Genomic DNA, 18226 nt, shown 5'->3' on the forward strand with positions numbered 1-18226 from the left:
GTCTCTTACTCCATAGAAAACGAATCACACTTTGTTGCTCGTACGCCGTGGACGTGTGAAGCACAACCGCCATGTTCAACAACTGAAAGCAGCGCCGTGCCGCGAAACTACTGGCAGATAAGGTCGGGCAAGTTCAAGAAAGGTCCAGCGCTGAAAATGTACATGTTGACTTCGCATTTACCGCAGTAATCTGGCAAAAAAAAAAAAATAGAGGAAAGTACTTTGATTTGCCCTCGTAGAATATGTGGGAAGTGAACGGACTGATACACGCCGATGATTAACGCACCTGTAACGCGAAGTTGTGCTCATAGCTGAAGCGTTGGCGTCGCTAATTATTGAAAGCTACTAGCAAACGGTAGCGCTACCCCCGGCTGGTCTTGAGCGCGCGTCAGGGCCGACGCCTGACGCGCGTTCCAGAGCGGCCGCGCCCCAGCGCTAGCAGCGCACTGGCTCATTGCCCGTTGATATTGAGCAAAATTTTAATTTAAAGGTGACGGTAATGTTAATAACGTTAAAATAACGAAAAGTCACACTGATAATAACGAATATGAAAATTATAATGCTGCGGCAGGCCTTTTGTGCACCATTCTTTCTTCCGGTTCATTTTGCATGGACTGGATGTAAATATTTACGATGTTTTATTAGTTTAAGTTTAACTAAGCAGCCCATTTTGTTTCGTGCGGCGCTTTCGAAATAAATAAATAAATAAATAAATAAATAAATAAATAAGACTGCGTCCCCTGCGAAACTTTTTTTTGTCAGGGGTCCTTGAGCGCGAAGTAAAGGAGCTCTATTCGAAGTCCTTTAGTTCGCCTGTGTGTCAGGGGTTGAAGACAGTTACCACGGTATTCCTCTTCTAGCCACTTCCTCCTCCTCTTCTCAAACAAAGCGCGCTCACCATCTCTTAAGGCGAGGGGGATGCGGATTTCCTGACATAGGGCATACCCTACATTCGAAACACCACTACGGTTTCTGCAGAACGCTGTAGAACGAAAAAAAAAAGTTTGCTCCTATTTACCTGCGGTTGCTGGTCCCTACAGTCAGAAGTGACCCAATGGCGAGGCGTTGGTGTAGGTGGCTTACTTCCACAGCTGCTGCCACGATTAGCGATCCGAACATGACGAAGCCGATGTTCTGGTACAACGCCGCACACGCCAGAGAAGGAAAAAGCGAAGTTTAGGCTGAACAAGCCTCTGTAGCTATAGGCCTATAAACTTGTGGTCCTTAGCCAATCTACCTTAACGTAACATTAGGAGAATTCAAATTATTCGAATAACGAAGGCAATAAACCAGTGTTGACTAACTAAAACGTGGACCGCAAAGTGCATTCTGTCTATGCTGGGTCTTTTACGTTTCGCGTGCAGTAGTGATTATTCGAAGCTATTGCGAGCCGGGAAAGATTTAAACACATGTCTAAATTCTGTAACCACAATGATGATGTTAACTTGTTGATTATACGAGGTGCTTCAAGCTAAGCATATGAAAACGAATTAAAGCGCAGAAGAGACACTATCCCGTTTCTCATTTATCTCAATGCCAGTGTTCGATTAAAGTACGATTTGGCAAGCATGCGTTAACGCTGTAATGTATTGTAGCTATCTCCGATCTTTCTCCGTTGACTGTCTTCGGCATCCTAGGCTGAAGCATTTCCAGCTACTCTGCTCTATTTTCAGCCTGCTTTAGGGTCGCAAGAGGTGTGCAGCTCTTGCATGGAGAAGGCGCTAATATATTGAAGTTTACGAAGTGTGCTTCATTCTTAAGTTCTATATGCTCATCAGCTCGTCAGCTCATACTCGCGGTCATCAACACTGACCAGCCGCTGCAGGCACAATGTATATTTACTCACGTTGAAATACATCTTGGTTGTTTGCGCAGTAGTGAGGATGCCGAACAGTGGAAACAGCACGAGCGGCATAAGCCCCGTCACCGGAAGCGGAATGGGCTCTGCCGTCCAGTAGAAGGCCATCCAGAGCATCGAGTACGCGCTCAGGCCGGCCTGCAAATGAGAACAATTTGCCACTTGCACGAACGGTCGCCACCTTGTGCGCGCGAGTGGAAGTAAATGTGCATTCCAGCGATGCCATCAGTGACCCTGCTTCAATAAGGCCGTCATGCATTACAGTTTCACGTGCCCGAAGTAATATTTCTTTTATGACTGAAAGCCAAGTGGGGGTTCTGTTGGCGTTAGAAAACGCTTCTTGCGATACATATTGCTGGACGGTAGCTTTTTCTTCAATTTATCCTGCAGCGTACTGAGACCCCTGCCATCAAGCTTGAAGTTTGAGAGATCCGGACTGAGTCCGCGCCTGTCCTTGTGAATATTGCGTACTAACAGCCGAATTGATTGAACTCCCAAAGCAGTTAAATGCGCGAAACTTCTTTCTGGTCAATCCGTTACAATGATGGTGACCATCCTTTCCTTCGACGTCATTTTGTCATCATAAGCTGTCTTTCCGTCATGAGTCATAAAGAGAAGAAGAAGAAAACTTTGCGCACAGCGACTGGGATTCGAATTAAAGGTACTATAGAAATTTGCACACGTCAGTTGGCCGCGCCAACCCTTATGCTATAGTTATGGAACCTTCATAAGCACGCAAACAGTGTTTCAGCGCGTAAGAAAGCTCCTTAGCTATCGCGTGATAACAGACCGCTGGCACCGGTGCATGTGTTTTGAGGCCTAAAGAGGCAATACCATAGCCTACGAGGGACGGCATTGTAAACATCGCTTAGGGTAGCTAACGGTGTGTTTGCGTGCCATTCTTTGTCGTCATGCTCGTTAAACAAGCAGGTTCAGCGGCAAGCGGCACGTGCACACACACACACACACACACACACACACACACACACACACACACACACACACACACACACACACACACACACACACACACACACACACACACACACACACACACACACACACACACACACACACACACACACACACACACACACACACACACACACACACACACACACACACACACACACACACACACACACACACACACACACACACACACACACACACACACACACACACACACACACACACACACACGCACGCACGCACGCACGCACGCACGCACGCACGCACGCACGCATATATACAGAACACCGGGGAAAGCAACGTCAGGAGCATCGCTGCCGTCCCTATAACAGCGATGTTGCAACAGTAAGAAGTGTAGATTTTACAAAGTAGCTCGTGCGATCCTCGATCGTGAACTGCCCAGTTCAGTATAAGCCTTTGAAGTGTACAGGAAAAAGAAGCTGTCCCTCGAATTTTATTGACAGTTGATCAATCTGATCGGGAGATTATTTGAAGTTTTGACTCGATGATCTACTGCGGAGATCTATAACATAACTGAGAGCCTACGAAGCCAGAAGCCCAACTGCAACGAAATTTCAGTTTGGCTAAATTTACTATTAGTGAATTATATATTGAAGCATCTAACCAATCCCGGCAATGTCGCAGGGCTGGTAATTGCATAGTTTTCCTGCTGGCAGCGTTAAAACATCACCTAACCATACGATGCGTTCACCAGGTGTTCGTCGTTACGACTTAAGTCCAAACATGCTGCCTCCGAGATTTATCATTACGTCGCGGACATCCGCGGGTGCCGGGCACTCGGGCTGGCTCGCGTTGAAACGTACCTGGAGCTACATCATCCAAAGAGACAAATCGGAGCAGGCAGCTGTCCGAGTGTCTCGACAGTGAGCTAGCTCGTCGAGGGACCCTGCAGCGACTGCGGCATCTACGCTACGCAGCAGATGCATACAGAGGCTTCAACGCCCAACCGTTGAAGTAGGCGCTCGGGATCGTATGCTTCAGTCCGGCCGTGCTACGTGATGGGGACCGGCTCACCGACGGATAGTATAGCCAAATCGAGATTGTGCATTTTGAAGCATTATTAATAGGAAGCGTGTGCGTGTTATGGCCTTTTATCGGAGGTAACGCTCGCGTGAGGTCATGCGTTAGTTCGGGTGAGCGATAATGCCGGCGTTCTTTTTCCAGTTCCGGCATCAGAAAATATATTTTAGCGAAGCTTTCGTCACGCTTCCGCTCGTACTTAAAGCTTAGGATGTTGCGTGGACACTCCTCTATATCTACGTTATCCTAAGCTAGGCTTACCACGTGTCCCCAAATTTCGCTGCAGCTGGCCTTTACAGAAAGAACCGCCTCACATTGACGACTTAAGAACTGATTTACAGAAGCACTGTATCTCCCAGATGCTCTAATAAAACTTTATATTTCGAGGTCATTTCATATGCCATGTGGCCGACACTCTGGGCAAGTAGGTTGTAGTACGGAACGATGGAAACAGAAAATAACTTTCAAGACATTGTCGAACTAATCAGCCTCTGCGGGCTTCTTGGGCATTCTTCCGTTATCGGGGGAATGACCACAACCCAGACCTGCGTCTGTACACTCTAGTATAGGCCTGGTGGCTCGCATAGGAAGCGAGCCACCTGGACTATGCATGGCTGTGCACTTTGCGCGTTCATTCTACGTTAGCTTTCTACTTTACGAGTCACATCAGTGACATGCGGACACAACTTCACCCTCTACCAGCACATGCGATTGATCCTACTGACAGAAAGGTAAGGAGCAGGCAGAAAAAAATAGTGCATCGCCAGCACCCTTAAATGGGGTCGGCTCAACGCTTCGATTTTATTGAACATTAGGCGCTTCTTTTTAGTGGGTACGGAAATTCATGTTCTCTGCCAGATGTTGCCACGATGGCGTTTCTATTTGAAAATTGCAGTGCTCCTGTTTCTTCGATATACTTTGAGCAATTTCAGTCGCTCTGCGAAAATTTGTTAACCTGTTCGGCCCGTACGCGTCGGTCCGGATAGTGCAGGTGGTACATCCTATTCGGAACGTTTCACGAATACGACATCCTACTGCCGCCTCTCGCGCAGAAACATTATGTATTATGTGATGGAGAGCGCCTTCGTTCCGCCACGCATCGTGACCAGGCCTCGTCACATGGCGTTGTCTCACGAGGGTCAAAAAATGCGAGCCTCACCTTACTCCTCATGTACAGTGGTAGTGGTAGCAGCAGCAGGGGCACGGCTACAATGTAGATGAGTTGCCACGACCTCAGGAGCGTCTTCACGAGCCCGGAATCAGTCATGGCCCGTCTCTAAGAGGCAGGTAGCAGGTCAGCCTGTGATGGAATAACACGTTTGTGAAGACGCACTGTAGTGTGGTTGCTGTACTACCAATGTCTCTGTTATTATCATCTTGGTGCTATACTCTCCAAGAGCAGCTGCCGGAGCACGTTGGTAGGCACATTGCTGCAGAAAATGAGATAGTCAGTTCTATGCCTTTCTTAAGGGTGAGGAATTGTAAAATGGCTGTGTCACGCGTTGTGGTTCCACGTTGAAGACCCACAGGTGGTCGAATTTATTCTGAAGCTCTTCAACACGGTGTCCTTCCCAGACCCGATGTATCTCTTGGAAGTTAAAATTAATCTGTGAACCAATCGACACTAGTAATAACAAAGACAGTTGGCAAGTATTTTTAGCGCAGTAACTGCTTGTATACATGCCTCCTTTCAGGCTTTTCGGCAAATTCCTGTGGAACACATTCACTTGACACATTATAGCACAATAAAAGGCAAGAGACGCTTGTTCTTGCAAGGCAAGAGACGCACCTCTTCTTGCACGTCTGTTGTAACTTATTGTGTTAATATGCATGAAGCCACTTATAACCAACCAGGCAAGGAAGAAATTTTAACGAGTACATTCACTCTCACAAGCACAAATACAAAGGGCCCATAAAGTTTACCGAAAATATATATACTTGAAGAAAAAGTAATTACTCCTGTAGAAAGAGGATGGCAGGACTCACTGTTTTTAGAGCCTACGTTTCCATGCATATGAGGGTGCCTTCTGGCCTTGCTCGAGACCAGCGTGGCTATGTCGAACAAACAATGGCGTCACCCTTCTGAGCTTACGTAAAAATAAGTTCTGCCCTAACGACCGGTTAGATTGATGCCTGGGCGTCGAGGTATGACTAAACTAACAGCAACATGCGTTTAGCACAACTTAGAAAACTCTGTTCGGAGGTAGTTATTACGTCGGCGTGGCCGCCATGAACGCCACGCCAGGCACATTCGGCCCGCCGGGACGGCGGCCGTAGAGACGCACAGAAACGCAGACGGGAACCGAGACAGAGTTCATAGCAAGTGTGCACGCCTTAAATAGGCTAGGCGTAAGCGCCCCCTGAGGGCGGGTCAGATACGGTTTCGGTCTTGAAACCCCGATACAATAGTGAGGCAAGGAAGTGATGTGCACGCAACCGCGTCTAGACCATTGAGTACTGCCCCGCATTCCAGACATTTACAGCGAGCAGATGCAATTGCGATAGGGATAGTAGTACAGGTATACACCTATTGACACACAGATCCCAAATAAAATTGTTAACAAACGGGGCGCTTCAAACTGATGGTGCCGTTCCAGCAAACTAGAGTGACGCGTTGTTACAGTTTGTCTTATACAGACGAGACTCTTCAGCCAGGTAGTGAGGACCATCGCATTTGTATCGGATGAAAAAAACGCCTCGCTGCTCATACCTTGATATGCGTAGAATTCTGCGATGATAGCGAATGAAGGGGACAGGGCAGAGAAACGTAGGTCACCGAGCTAGTCGTCGGATGAATACGGCGAGCTTGCGCTTGGCACGCGCTACACGGTCGCACGTGCGGGCGAGAGCATGTCGCATTGTCTTCCTCGTTTGGTTTCCAAAAAAAAAGAAAGTTCGAGGATTACGACATTCTCTATTCCGAAACATGAGCGCAGCTTTGAGGACGCAAATACATTACAAGTTTACGCATACGTAGCGCTAATGACGCGAATACGCAGCAATCTTTACGCTAATGTAACACGGCGATGCAAATGTGACACTATGGTGCAAAAAATTGATGGAGGAACGGCGGCTGTATCAACGCGACACCGGCGCACCGTAAATTTATTAGATGCGACGCAGAAGCTTCTGGTGGTTTTCGTTGCGATAATAATTATATGGACACTCCAGGCGCATTTCTGTCGTCGCCGTCGCCGTAGTGTTCCGTCTGAAGTCCAAGGGCGATAACATCGCCGCCGCGCACCTTATGCCATAAGTGCGAGTGAAAGCGTGTGGGGGTGAGCCGACGATAGCGGCTCAGCCTTGCCCGCGTATGGTATGGTATGGTATGGTATTCCTTATGAGATGGCGCACACCCACTGTGGGGGATTGGCCAAGATTTGGATGAAATTAGGCTATCTTTATGGCTATCAGATCATCTACATCTTATGATCTAAGATCATAAGATGCCCGCGTATCTCGTTGCTGTCTTTTCTGTTTCCTGTCGAGCATGTGGCTCCGACCCACTACGGGGGATACGCCGAGACGTGGGTGGTATATTTCAATTTATAATGAAGAATAAGATTTCAGAATTTCTGGAGACATAGTGCGGTAGAATATGAAAGTATCTGTTAAAAAAAGTTACAGCACTCTCACGCGCTTTTACGTGCGATCACGTGCTGGGCCACCACTGGCGCAGCACATTCGGGCTTTAATCGCGTTGCGGTATGCTCCCTCCTGTTTCCTTCCTGCATGCCTTTCTGGGCCGTTTCACAGTTTTCACAGGCCTGTCTCCTGTTTGGGACGTCACTTGTCTATACACCGCCAAATGAGAACAGCGCAGACATGGCGCATTCTCGATCGAAGCCTTCCTTTCCTTTCCAGTGCGTTAAAGGATTACATTTTTTCCTATAACTTACTTGCACAGGTAATGTACTGGGTGTAACAATAAATAAATGAAAGGAGGCACCGACGGTTTGACTACGTGTCTCGTTTCTCGGCTGCCCATGAGGCGACGCCCAAGTGGTGATACTAGAAAAATAAATCTATAGATAAACCAATAAAACTAGAGTCTTTGGGTTGAATATTATGTCTCGATATATAAAGTTTCGAAACAACCGCAGCCTTAACGAAATGACGCAGAATTTCGGAATCACGGAGGGTGATGCCGGCGACTGTCTGCACGGAAGAAACATTTCCTTGGCGTATCGTACTCGCAGTGGACCGTCTGGACAGGGTTTCGGCCCCGTTATTACAAGAAATGTTTTCTCATCTCTGCACTCTCTTGCAGAAAATGTTTTCGCTTCCCGTCTTCCTCACTGTTTTCTTTTTAGCAGACTGCCATTTTTGCTAAGGCAGACCTTGGTGCATTCGCTCGGCTTGCGATCGCGGCCCGCTCTGCGGAAGGGGAGGATCATATGCAATTAGCGTAGCAACTCCCATCAGCACTGTGCATGGCTTGCAACCACGTGGAAAGAAAGTTTGCGAGGCCAGCAAGGCGGTGACATCAGGACCGCGTAGAAGCGCGAGACGCCCTCTGTCGGCAGTCGTTCGTTCGGCGCTGCGTTACTGTATGAATAGCACGATTGAAAAAAAGAAAGAATGTAACCAGCAGACGCTGTTAATTATTAGGATTTGACTGTATGACAGCCACTTATTTGAGGACGTCTTCAATACTTTTTCTGCTGTGTTGTAAGAAACTTCTGGATCCCTGTTGAGTTTGATTACCTCAACAGGACATGATCCCCCCCTATATAATAATTTCGCATGGCTCATATACCGCATATACAATAGTCTCATATCAGCCCATATGTCTCATATGAAATTATAAGATACGTGGAATATGTGTCACGTGAGAATAAAATTAAGATTGACATTGAGATTAGCAAACTGCCTAACCTACACCCTTATTACAACGTAGCTGAATTTTGAGGAAAACGTCCTTAAATAGGTCGTTTTCTTATATCAATCAAATCCGAATTGGTGGCGGCTATAGATATTTATACAGTACCAGTAGCACCCACGACCATAATCGATGAGGGAATGGTCTAGAGGAATTTGGCATCGCACAAGTAACGCCGGAAAAAGTAAAGAAAGCCTTGGGAGCTATGCAGAGGGGGAAGGCAGCTGGGGAGGATCAGGTAACAGCAGATTTCTTGAAAGATAGTGGGCAGATTGTTTCAGAAAAACTGGCCACCCTGTATACGAAATGCCTCATGATCTCGAGCGTAGCGGAATCTTGGCAGAACACCAACATAATTTTAATCCATAAGAAAGGGGACGCCAAAGAGTTGAGAAATTATAGACCGATCAGTTTACTGTCCGTTGCCTACAAAGTATTTACTAAGGTAATTGTAAATAGAATCAGGAACACCTTAGACTTCCGTGAACCACAGGACCAGGCAGGCTTCCGTAAAGGCTACTCAACAATAGGCCATATTCACACTATCAATCAGGTGATAGAGAAATGTGCGGAATATAACCAACCCTTATAGCTTTCATTGATTAAAAGAAAGCATTTGATTCAATCGAAACATCAGCAGTCATGCAGGCATTACGTAATCAGGGTGTAGACGAGCCTTAGGTAAAAATACTTAAATATATCTATAGCGGCTCCACAGCCACTGTAGTCCTCCGTGAAGAAAGCAACAAAATCCCAATAAAGAAGGACGCCAGGCAGGGAGATACGATCTCTCAAATGCTATTCACAGCGTGTTTGCAGGAGGTATTCAGAGACCTGGATTGGGAAGAATTGGAGATAAGAGTTAATGGAGATTACAGTAGTAACTTGTGATTCGCTGATAATATTGCCTTGTCTAGTAACTTGGGGGACAAATTGCAATGCATGCTCACTGACCTGGACAGGCAAAGTAGAAGGGTGGGTCTAAATATTAATCTTCAGAAAAATAAAGTAATATTTAACAGTCTCAGAAGAGAACAGCAGTTTACGATAGGTAGCGAGGCACTGGAAATGGTAAGGGAATGGATCTAGTTAGGGCAACTAGTGACCCTGAACCCGGACCATGAGACTAAAATAATCAGAAGAATAAGAATGGGCTGGTGTTCCTTTGGCAGGCATTCTCAGATCGTGAACTGCAGGTTGTCATTATCCCTTAAGAGAAAAGTGTATAACAGCTGTGTCTTACCAGTTACTACGGGGTAGAAACCTGATGGCTTAGGAAAAGGGTTCTACTTAAATTGAAGACGACGCAACGAGTCATGGAAAGAAGAATGATGGGTGTAACGTTAAAAGACAGCAGATTGAGTGAGGGAACAAACGCGAGTTAATGATATCTTAGTTGAAATCAAGAAAAATAAATGGCCATAGGCAGAGCATGTAATCGGGAGGGAAGACAACCGATAGTCATTAACGGTCACGGACTGGATTCCAAGAGAAGGGAAGCGCAGCAGGGGCCGGCAGGAAGTTAGGTGGGCGGGTAAGATTAAGAAGTTTGCCAGGACAACACGACCACAATTAGCACATGACCGGGGTAGTTGGAGAAGTACGGGAGAGGCTTTTGTCCTGCAGTGGGCGTCGCCAGGCTGATGATGATGATGGTTTCTTGTTAGATTCAATTTTTTTTTTACGATCACCGAGATGGGGTGGTAGGCGTATTATGTCCCTCATGGCTCGCATTTATGGAGATGTGGGACATTTGACTGAGGTATCAAGACGGCAAGTTGGGCCAGTTGGTTAGGATTCATTGTAAGGTTCGTTAGAGCGCAACACAAGACACGGACAAAAGGAAGGTATAAAACGACGACACAGCGCTGAAAAAATTTTTCGCGGCATGAGTTTCCATACCCAGAGACCAAAGTTGTCAAAGAAGTAACTAAAAAGCAGCACATGCCCAGTGTCCTAAGTTGTCGAAGGGGATCATCGAAGAGCATCACATATCCACTGTTACGTACCTAATGACCGAAGTTAGTCCAACGGCTAGGTTTGAACCGCGTTCGCTCAGCACAGCAGCACAATGACTGATTTGACCCTGGGCTACATAGTGACCCAAGTGGGCTGGAAAGAGGTTGGGCGCTGACATACATACACCCATGCATGCGCGCGTGCGTGCTTGAGTGCGTACATACATACATACATACATACATACATACATACATACATACATACATACATACATACATACACACATACATACATACATACATACATACATACATACATACATACATACATACATACATACATACATACATACATACATACATACGTACATAATGTAGATGTAGCGGGCGTGTGTTTACGTGATGCAAGTGCGTAAACATAAGTAAACATAGACCTACAACAGGGACTTGTATCGGAACCATTGCGAGGCGAGAAGAGGCAGCGACTTCCGACGCTACACGACAAGTGAGTCCAACCCTTCTGCGAATGTCGAAACTTGCCGAGCCGCCATCAGAGGACACTGCGCGTGTTCGGCGTGAACGCGGGGAAACGCGGACGGCGTCGGCAGTCGCTCTGTCTTACCTTTCGGTGCGTTGCCTCATTGGTGCTGCTACATAGGTCCCCGGATAGTGAAGAAGCCTGGGGAAATTCGGGAGTATGAACGGTACAGAAGGACGCTCTTTGGTTGTAGCAGTGAAAGGGATCGGAGAATGCAACAACTAGCGGCAACGGGGCTGGGAGGGATGGCGTTGTCGGGACTTGTATGCGGCAACGAGTCATCCATGATGGTTGATTTTAGGCGGTCAGTAGACACGGAATCGTGGCGACCATCTAAATCAAGCGTATAGAACTTGTCACTGCGCTTGATGATGCGACAAGGGCTATCGTAAGGGCGCTGCAAAGGCTTTCAGACTGCATCGCGACGGACAAACACACGTGTCGCCGTCTTCGTCAGGATAGATGCAGAGGGAATCACGATATTGTGAGCGAGGACGCGGGGCACAAAGATTGCGCAGAGTGGAGCACAACTGCACCAAATACTCTGACAGGTCGGGAGAAGGCGAAGTGGATGTATGGTCGAACAGTTCTCCGGGAAGGCGGAGTGACGAACCATAGATTAGATCAGCAGGTGTAAACTTTATTTGCTGCTTCAACGTTGCCAAAGGCTAAGCAAAACAAGAGGCAGAGGAACTCCAGCTTAGCGTGTCGGGTTGAGCCTTCAAGGATACCTTCAGTGTCCCCCATAGAGTTTCTAAACAAATACTTCTATGGTGTCCGCGGTTGAAACGTTCGACCATGCCATTTTCGATGGGGTAGTATGCTATAGTGGGAATCTGCAAACTTTCCAGCATGATCATGAGCTTTTTCAAAAGAGAAGACTCGAACTGTCGACTTCAATCGGTTGTGGTGGTTGATGGAACGCGAAAACTTGGCACCCATCCCAAAAGGGAAGCTTTAGCGATGGTTTCACCTTTGATGTCGGGAATGGGAAACGCCTATGGCCACCGAGATTTCGTGACAATCTTTACCCGTTTCTCTTTCATTCCACTCGAAAAAGCCTAGTGCCGGCTAAAGTTCATGCACAAAACGATGCCTAAGTTGAGTCCTGTTCAACATGGCACATACCCTTAATGGCATTGCTCGGTATAGCTAGTGTGCTTGATTCGTTCATTATAGACGTGAGTTCCTCGTTACCAAATTTATTGTTGTATTAGGACGAATTTTGAAGACATATTTTATCTTTTTCGCGCAATAGAGCACCTCCTCACGAGCTCTTTTCTAAATTATTGAAATTGTCCACAAGAATGTTTCCCATAGATGACTAACGTCGAAAAATTAATACTGGCCAAGCTGCGATGCCATGAAGACTTTTCCTAGTCGCTCTGTAGCTTGCTATTAATTTGCTTGGGCATCATGCTGCAGCTGAAAGTTGTGAACGTATGGAATGTCGAGCACAGAATATTTTCCTTTCACTCTTTGTCATTCACCTGACTGCATTAGCAGTTGTACGTCCGCCAACGAAGGTGGGCACATGTTCTCAGAAACCACCGTCGAGTGCCGATTATTTTGAAAAGAACGGCCCAGCTTTCTCGCTCGTCGATCTCACTTCAATTTCCACACGCCATGGAAGCTTAAAGCCATGACTGTTTCCTTTGGCCATGAAGGTAGGAGAAATTAGGATGCTGCAGTAGCTGGCGGCATCAGCCTTTGCAGGCGAATTGCCGCTGTCTCTATTGCCCCTGCTCTTTGTATCTTCTATGCTCCGAAAAATGTCGGCCCATCACGAGTCCCCGGTGTCTCGGTGGTGCTCAGCGGACTTATTGGCCCAGAAAAAAAGCATATAAGGAGCCCGGCGAAATCTCGTCGGTCCGGGAGGATTTACGAAGGAAATCAAAACAGACCCCCGACCATGATGAAAAAAAAATGTTCAAAGTTTGACATTTCGGCCCCCAAATGGCAGCTTGTTCATTCTTATGCGGCAGACCCGCAAATTCAGGGCTCCTGTGTGACGCCCGATGCATCAAGCTTTCGATAATTTTTGTCATCTCGGTCGGCATCTGTTTTTATTTCCTTCTGGGATGAAAACGTCTGGTTCTCAGCATGTTTTAATCGATGACGCGCACTTTCCTTCCCGTTTTGTTTTGTTTAGTTTTGACTTTCCGTAGTTCCTTCCTGGTTTCTTTCTTCCGTTTCACTAGAGAAACCAAAGACGACCATGAAAGAGTCCACGTGAAATGAGAAGAAGAAGAGCGCGCGCAACGTTCCAAGGCGTTCGTCCCTTGCTCCGCAAGACAGATTGATTCCAAGACGACCCCTGCACGAAGGCAAAACTCGGACAAAGCAAGCAAGAAGAGGTCAGTAGCAAGTGTTACCTCGACGCAGTTACAAGTCTCTGGAAGCTTGATGACGTCTTAAATGACTGCGCATAGTCTTCAGTGCATGTATGCAGGTTAACCCTTACATTTCTCCGATGTATTCGGCCTGTTTCCACTTGATTACTCTTATTCTCTGGCTGGTTTCATGGCGGATTATTCTAGCTCCACAGCTGGCCGAAGAATCTGCCTACATAGCTATTTCTTTTAGATTGTAGAAATCGACAACTAGGCATGCAGTAAATACCAACTACTGCAGTGCTGTTACTGGTTGACAGAACTACGGACTTTATTGTAACTAGGCCAACCGCTAAAAATTACTGAAGTTGAAACGTTGAACGTCTTTGGCAATTATGGTTTTTGCTATCGAAAGGTCAACGAGTTCCGTCACCAGCAATAGCACAATATTTTCATGCATACTTCGAATAGGTTTTTCGTTTGTTGAAACCCTGGAAATTAGCTGTTTCTTTAGCGCCTCTCAATTTTTGACGTTCCAGTATGAAATGCTGGGAGTCGGAACGTCTAATAATAAATGATATAGAAGTCCATTACACAATGACAGCCAACTTGAGCGTGCAGTGCAAGAGAATGTTTTCGTGAGTTACATGGGACCGTTTGTCTTTCTCCTCTTCGTAGGAGAGAAATTCGCGGCAAACAGCGACACCAATCGGCGAGCCAAGAGCAGCGCAAGTGGCACTTGAGGTCGCAGTCTGCTTCCCTTAACCATGGACAGCGAATCGAAGCCAGTGAAGCCGTCCGACCACCTGCGCCAAAGATCTTCGGCAGGTAGAATATCCGCTGACGAAGTGGCCAAAGCAGACGAAGCTGCAGTTCCTTTGGCACCGGCAGCGTCTCTCCCTGTTTTTACGCCACCCGCGAAGCATAAAGCGCCACCATTGACCCTGAACAACAACGTGTCTACATTTGCAGCCAATAGAAGCTCTGCAACTCAAGTTGGAAGTCCGCGAGACGAACCTCGTAATCCAGCGGGTGAGCGGCAGTTGGAGGTTGTTCCCAAAGATGGAGCCAAAGAACGCGTGGGCGCAACTGTCCAAGCTCCGGTCGCGACAGCGCAAGGTCGGCCTCAGCGACGCCACCGAAAAAAGCGCACTCGGCCTAGGTCAAGAGAAGGTTCGCTGATCCAACCCGATATCGCTGCGCCCAGAAAGAAGCATCGTTCCAAACGACGTAAATCGAAGCAAACCGCCGCCGGAGCTGGTATTCCGGCTGACGAAGAGCGACAGCCTATAGAAGTTGTCGCTGTTGGCCGTGACGACGAAAATGAGCAGAAGGAAGGAAGCGAAAGTTCTGACGTGAGGCAGAACGTCCTGTCTCAAGAATCAGTAAGCAATGCAGATCGCGTGGATCGTGCTGCCAGAACAAACGCAGGCGCTGTGGACACAGCACCCACCACTGTAAGGTGGACCGAAACCCAAGTAGAAACCGGAGCTTGCGGCAGAACGGAGAGCAACAAGTCCAGCAAATCTCGCGGCACAGTCACGGTGCTTTCACCTCCGTCAGCAGAACAGGTGCCTTACAGGAAGTGGAGACGTGGCAGCGAAGCTGTGCAAATATCTAGCCCAGCGGCTGGTGTCAACGAGGGAACTGTCGCCGAGCGCCACGGCAAGAGAAAGTCAGTCTCGGAACTGCGCTCTGCGTACACGTACTCTTCGCTCCACGACCTGGTAAGTGGAAGGACCTAAGACTGTGATTAGTTCAAGGGCTTTGCGGTTTATGGTGGAACAAGGAAAGGCGTACAGTTAAGATAAAAAGATTCCTCGAGGCGTCCCGGTTACATAGCAGCCGCACAGTCAATATGACTGCACAAGCTCCATTCCGACTGTGTTTGTTATTCCGAAAAGATGGCCATACTTAATTGCAGCTCCCCGCTACAAAACGGAGCTCCATCTCTTACAAGCAGAATTGTCCAGGGCTCAGATAAATTTACGAGATAAAACAGCTAGGCAGAGTGCTAGATAACAGTATCTTTACTCGTAAGTAGGTTCTACAAGCACTAGGTGACTATTTGTCGCCTCCATAATTTAGACACGCAATTAGAAATGATAATAATTATAATCAGAAGTGCACATCGAAATATCCACAAATAGGTAAAATTAAACATAGTTAATCTGCAATCGAGGCCTCGAATAAGAAAGATTCTTGGGGAATGGTCAATGAATCTATGGCGAAGAATTTTAAAAGGCGATTGGTGGGGTGTACAGGTCGGGAAAGTAGAAAAGAAAACATTGCAGTCTAGTTAAACTACACGTGCATAACCGACAATAAAGGTAAGGAAAGCTTAGGGGAATTTAAATAGCTTTTTTTACTTTAAATGCAGAAGGAAGGAAATGCAAATGTACGTTGATAAAAATGAGACTCCCGTCGGATACTCCTGTTTTAGCTCGTTACATTCAGTGCAATGAAACAATTCACTTTAACAGTTTAACAGCAAGCTGGCTGTTCTAACAATGTGTCGTAGAACCGGGTTGCTCCGCGAAACAGATTTCCACAGACACATAGTTAAGCCTGACGCGTTTAACAAAAGCAGAAAGCTGCAAAAAAAAATCAACAAGGAAAGACGCAGTTTCGTCCGAAATGCAAAGCATCGATTGTGATAGCAAATTAGCAGACAGTCATACGAAGTAAAGATCGTGCTTTTATCGGCTGTATCAACTTGTAAACATTAGCTAGCTAAATTAACAAGCATAGTGTCAGCACGCACAGCAAACACGAACACGAACATACACATGACACTCGATGACCACGGACACTCATTGTGAAAACATTTGCGTGAGGAAACGCGGCAGGAGCAGCGAGTGATCGGCGTGCTCTCTATCGCTGCAACGCAACGTGAGCGCCGAGAACACACCGAACGCACAAAGCTACGAGTCACCGACGCAACTAGGCTGACCCCATTGCAGGTCGCTCTCAAGACACGGCCGCGCGACCACGTGCAGCTGCCACATGCGCAATTGCAGCAAGAGTGGAATATCGCCCCCTTCCGTCCCTTTTCGCCGGTGCCTCGCAACGTTGGGTGTCTCACGTGCCACGGAAGACGGCGCGCTTCCTCTCTGCTTCCATCCCTCTCGCGCGGGCGAGGTTGAGCCGCAATCGTCGTCTCCCCTTGCACGCTTTCACTCGCACATACAGCGTAGGGCACGCGGTGACAGTGTTATCGCCCTTGAGCTTTATACGGAACCTCACGGCGACGGCGACGACAGAAATGCGCTTGAAGTGTCCATATAATTGCTATCGCAATAAAGAAAGAAACAGGCAATGAAGCGGATTTCAGGGGTCCCTGCATTACAGCAACACACTCTTATAGCAGACACAATTATATTTTCAAGAACAACCTTCGCGATACGCGCAAGCTCGTCATGGAATCCGTTGCGGCACTACCGGCTGTGGCCTTGGAAATGGGTCACGCATTGCCGCCACCGACACTGCGCGACAGCTCAATGGGTCAGGCTCCCAAATGTGCATGGCCGATTTCTGGCGACTTTCGTAGGCAGACATGCATATTTTTTTTCGCTATCAGGTAAGTTTAAAGCTGTGGAATGAAAACGTGGGTTGAAGACACAATGACGACGACGATGGCGCTGGTGGTGGCACGACGAACGACGGCGTATCACGTTTATAAAGGATGGGACAGACCGATGGAACAGAGTAAATCTATCTGGAGCTGGTCAACTGCAGTCGGAGGAGAAACACTGCACTCTTAGACAAAATTGTACCCTTTAGGGTGTGTATCTGTCACACAACAATAATCGTCATCTATCTTGACCACATTTCCTTTCTTTAATGCTGCGAGCCCGGTACTTCCAAGTCATGAGTGGCATGCGCGTTATCAGCATGACAGAGCTTTCTCGACAGGAAAGTAACGAGCGCGGCGTTTTCATGAAAGGAAACGCAAGAAAGACAGATGATTATTCTTGCGTGGCAAATATACACTCTAAAGGGCGCAACTGTTCTACATTGTATAGGATTATGGAATTCACTTCTTGCAGTACTTTGTTTCCTCCGCGGTTAGATACTCGCGAATATCGACGCTGCATGCTGCTCTTTATCTCGGGGGCGCTAAGGGGCGCAGACCAAGGCAGACCTTTGGTAACACACACACAAGCGCTCACTCACATAAATACGCAAAAACATGACAGAAATTTACAGCAGTGTGGGGGCTTAAAAGCGCGAACAATGTTTCAACAGGCAAGGTAGCCGCATAACAATAATTTCGGCAAGGGATCTCGCCTTCTTCAGGGCTTGAAGTAACATCGGCTACAGTGACATTCTTTGTTTAATCACTGTTGATAAACACACACGTGCACGTAAATGGATATTTATGCACTGCATATCTGCTTCGAAGGAGAGCTATTAGCACCCGTGGCCGATTTCTTGAAGTCGCTTCACACCCGGGACCACAGCTGAAACTTGACGAAAGCTGATAAGCAAGCCTCCAAGTATGTGCATAAAGCTGACAGCGCTGGCTTTCTCAACCTCTTGCAGGCGACTTCGCTCAAGACCTACACGACGCCGGTGCGTTTGGGCCCGGTCAGACAGCCGCTGACTGAAAAAGAGCTGAAGTACAACCTTCCGTTCCTGCTT

General features: G+C 47.3%; 1 protein-coding gene across 2 annotated transcripts in view; it reads right to left on the minus strand.

The window, feature by feature from the left end:
* LOC142577868 (solute carrier family 13 member 2-like) overlaps positions 1–18226 on the minus strand; it is a 60860-nt gene that overhangs the window by 30691 nt on the left and 11943 nt on the right. Inside the window, exons 1-4 of one of the 2 annotated variants that reach the window (XM_075687300.1) lie at positions 6582–6669; positions 5031–5171; positions 1847–1996; positions 1019–1134 (exon numbers count right to left, since the gene is read on the minus strand). In XM_075687300.1, coding sequence (XP_075543415.1) covers positions 1019–1134; positions 1847–1996; positions 5031–5138 — 374 coding nt within the window. In that variant the 5' untranslated portion in view covers positions 5139–5171; positions 6582–6669. Of the gene's footprint in view, positions 1–1018; positions 1135–1846; positions 1997–5030; positions 5172–6581; positions 6670–18226 lie in introns of those variants that run through there. The other variant, XM_075687301.1, reaches the window with a different exon arrangement.

This window comes from Dermacentor variabilis, chromosome 4, assembly GCF_050947875.1.
Source record: "Dermacentor variabilis isolate Ectoservices chromosome 4, ASM5094787v1, whole genome shotgun sequence".
Taxonomy (NCBI): Eukaryota; Metazoa; Arthropoda; class Arachnida; order Ixodida; family Ixodidae; genus Dermacentor; species Dermacentor variabilis.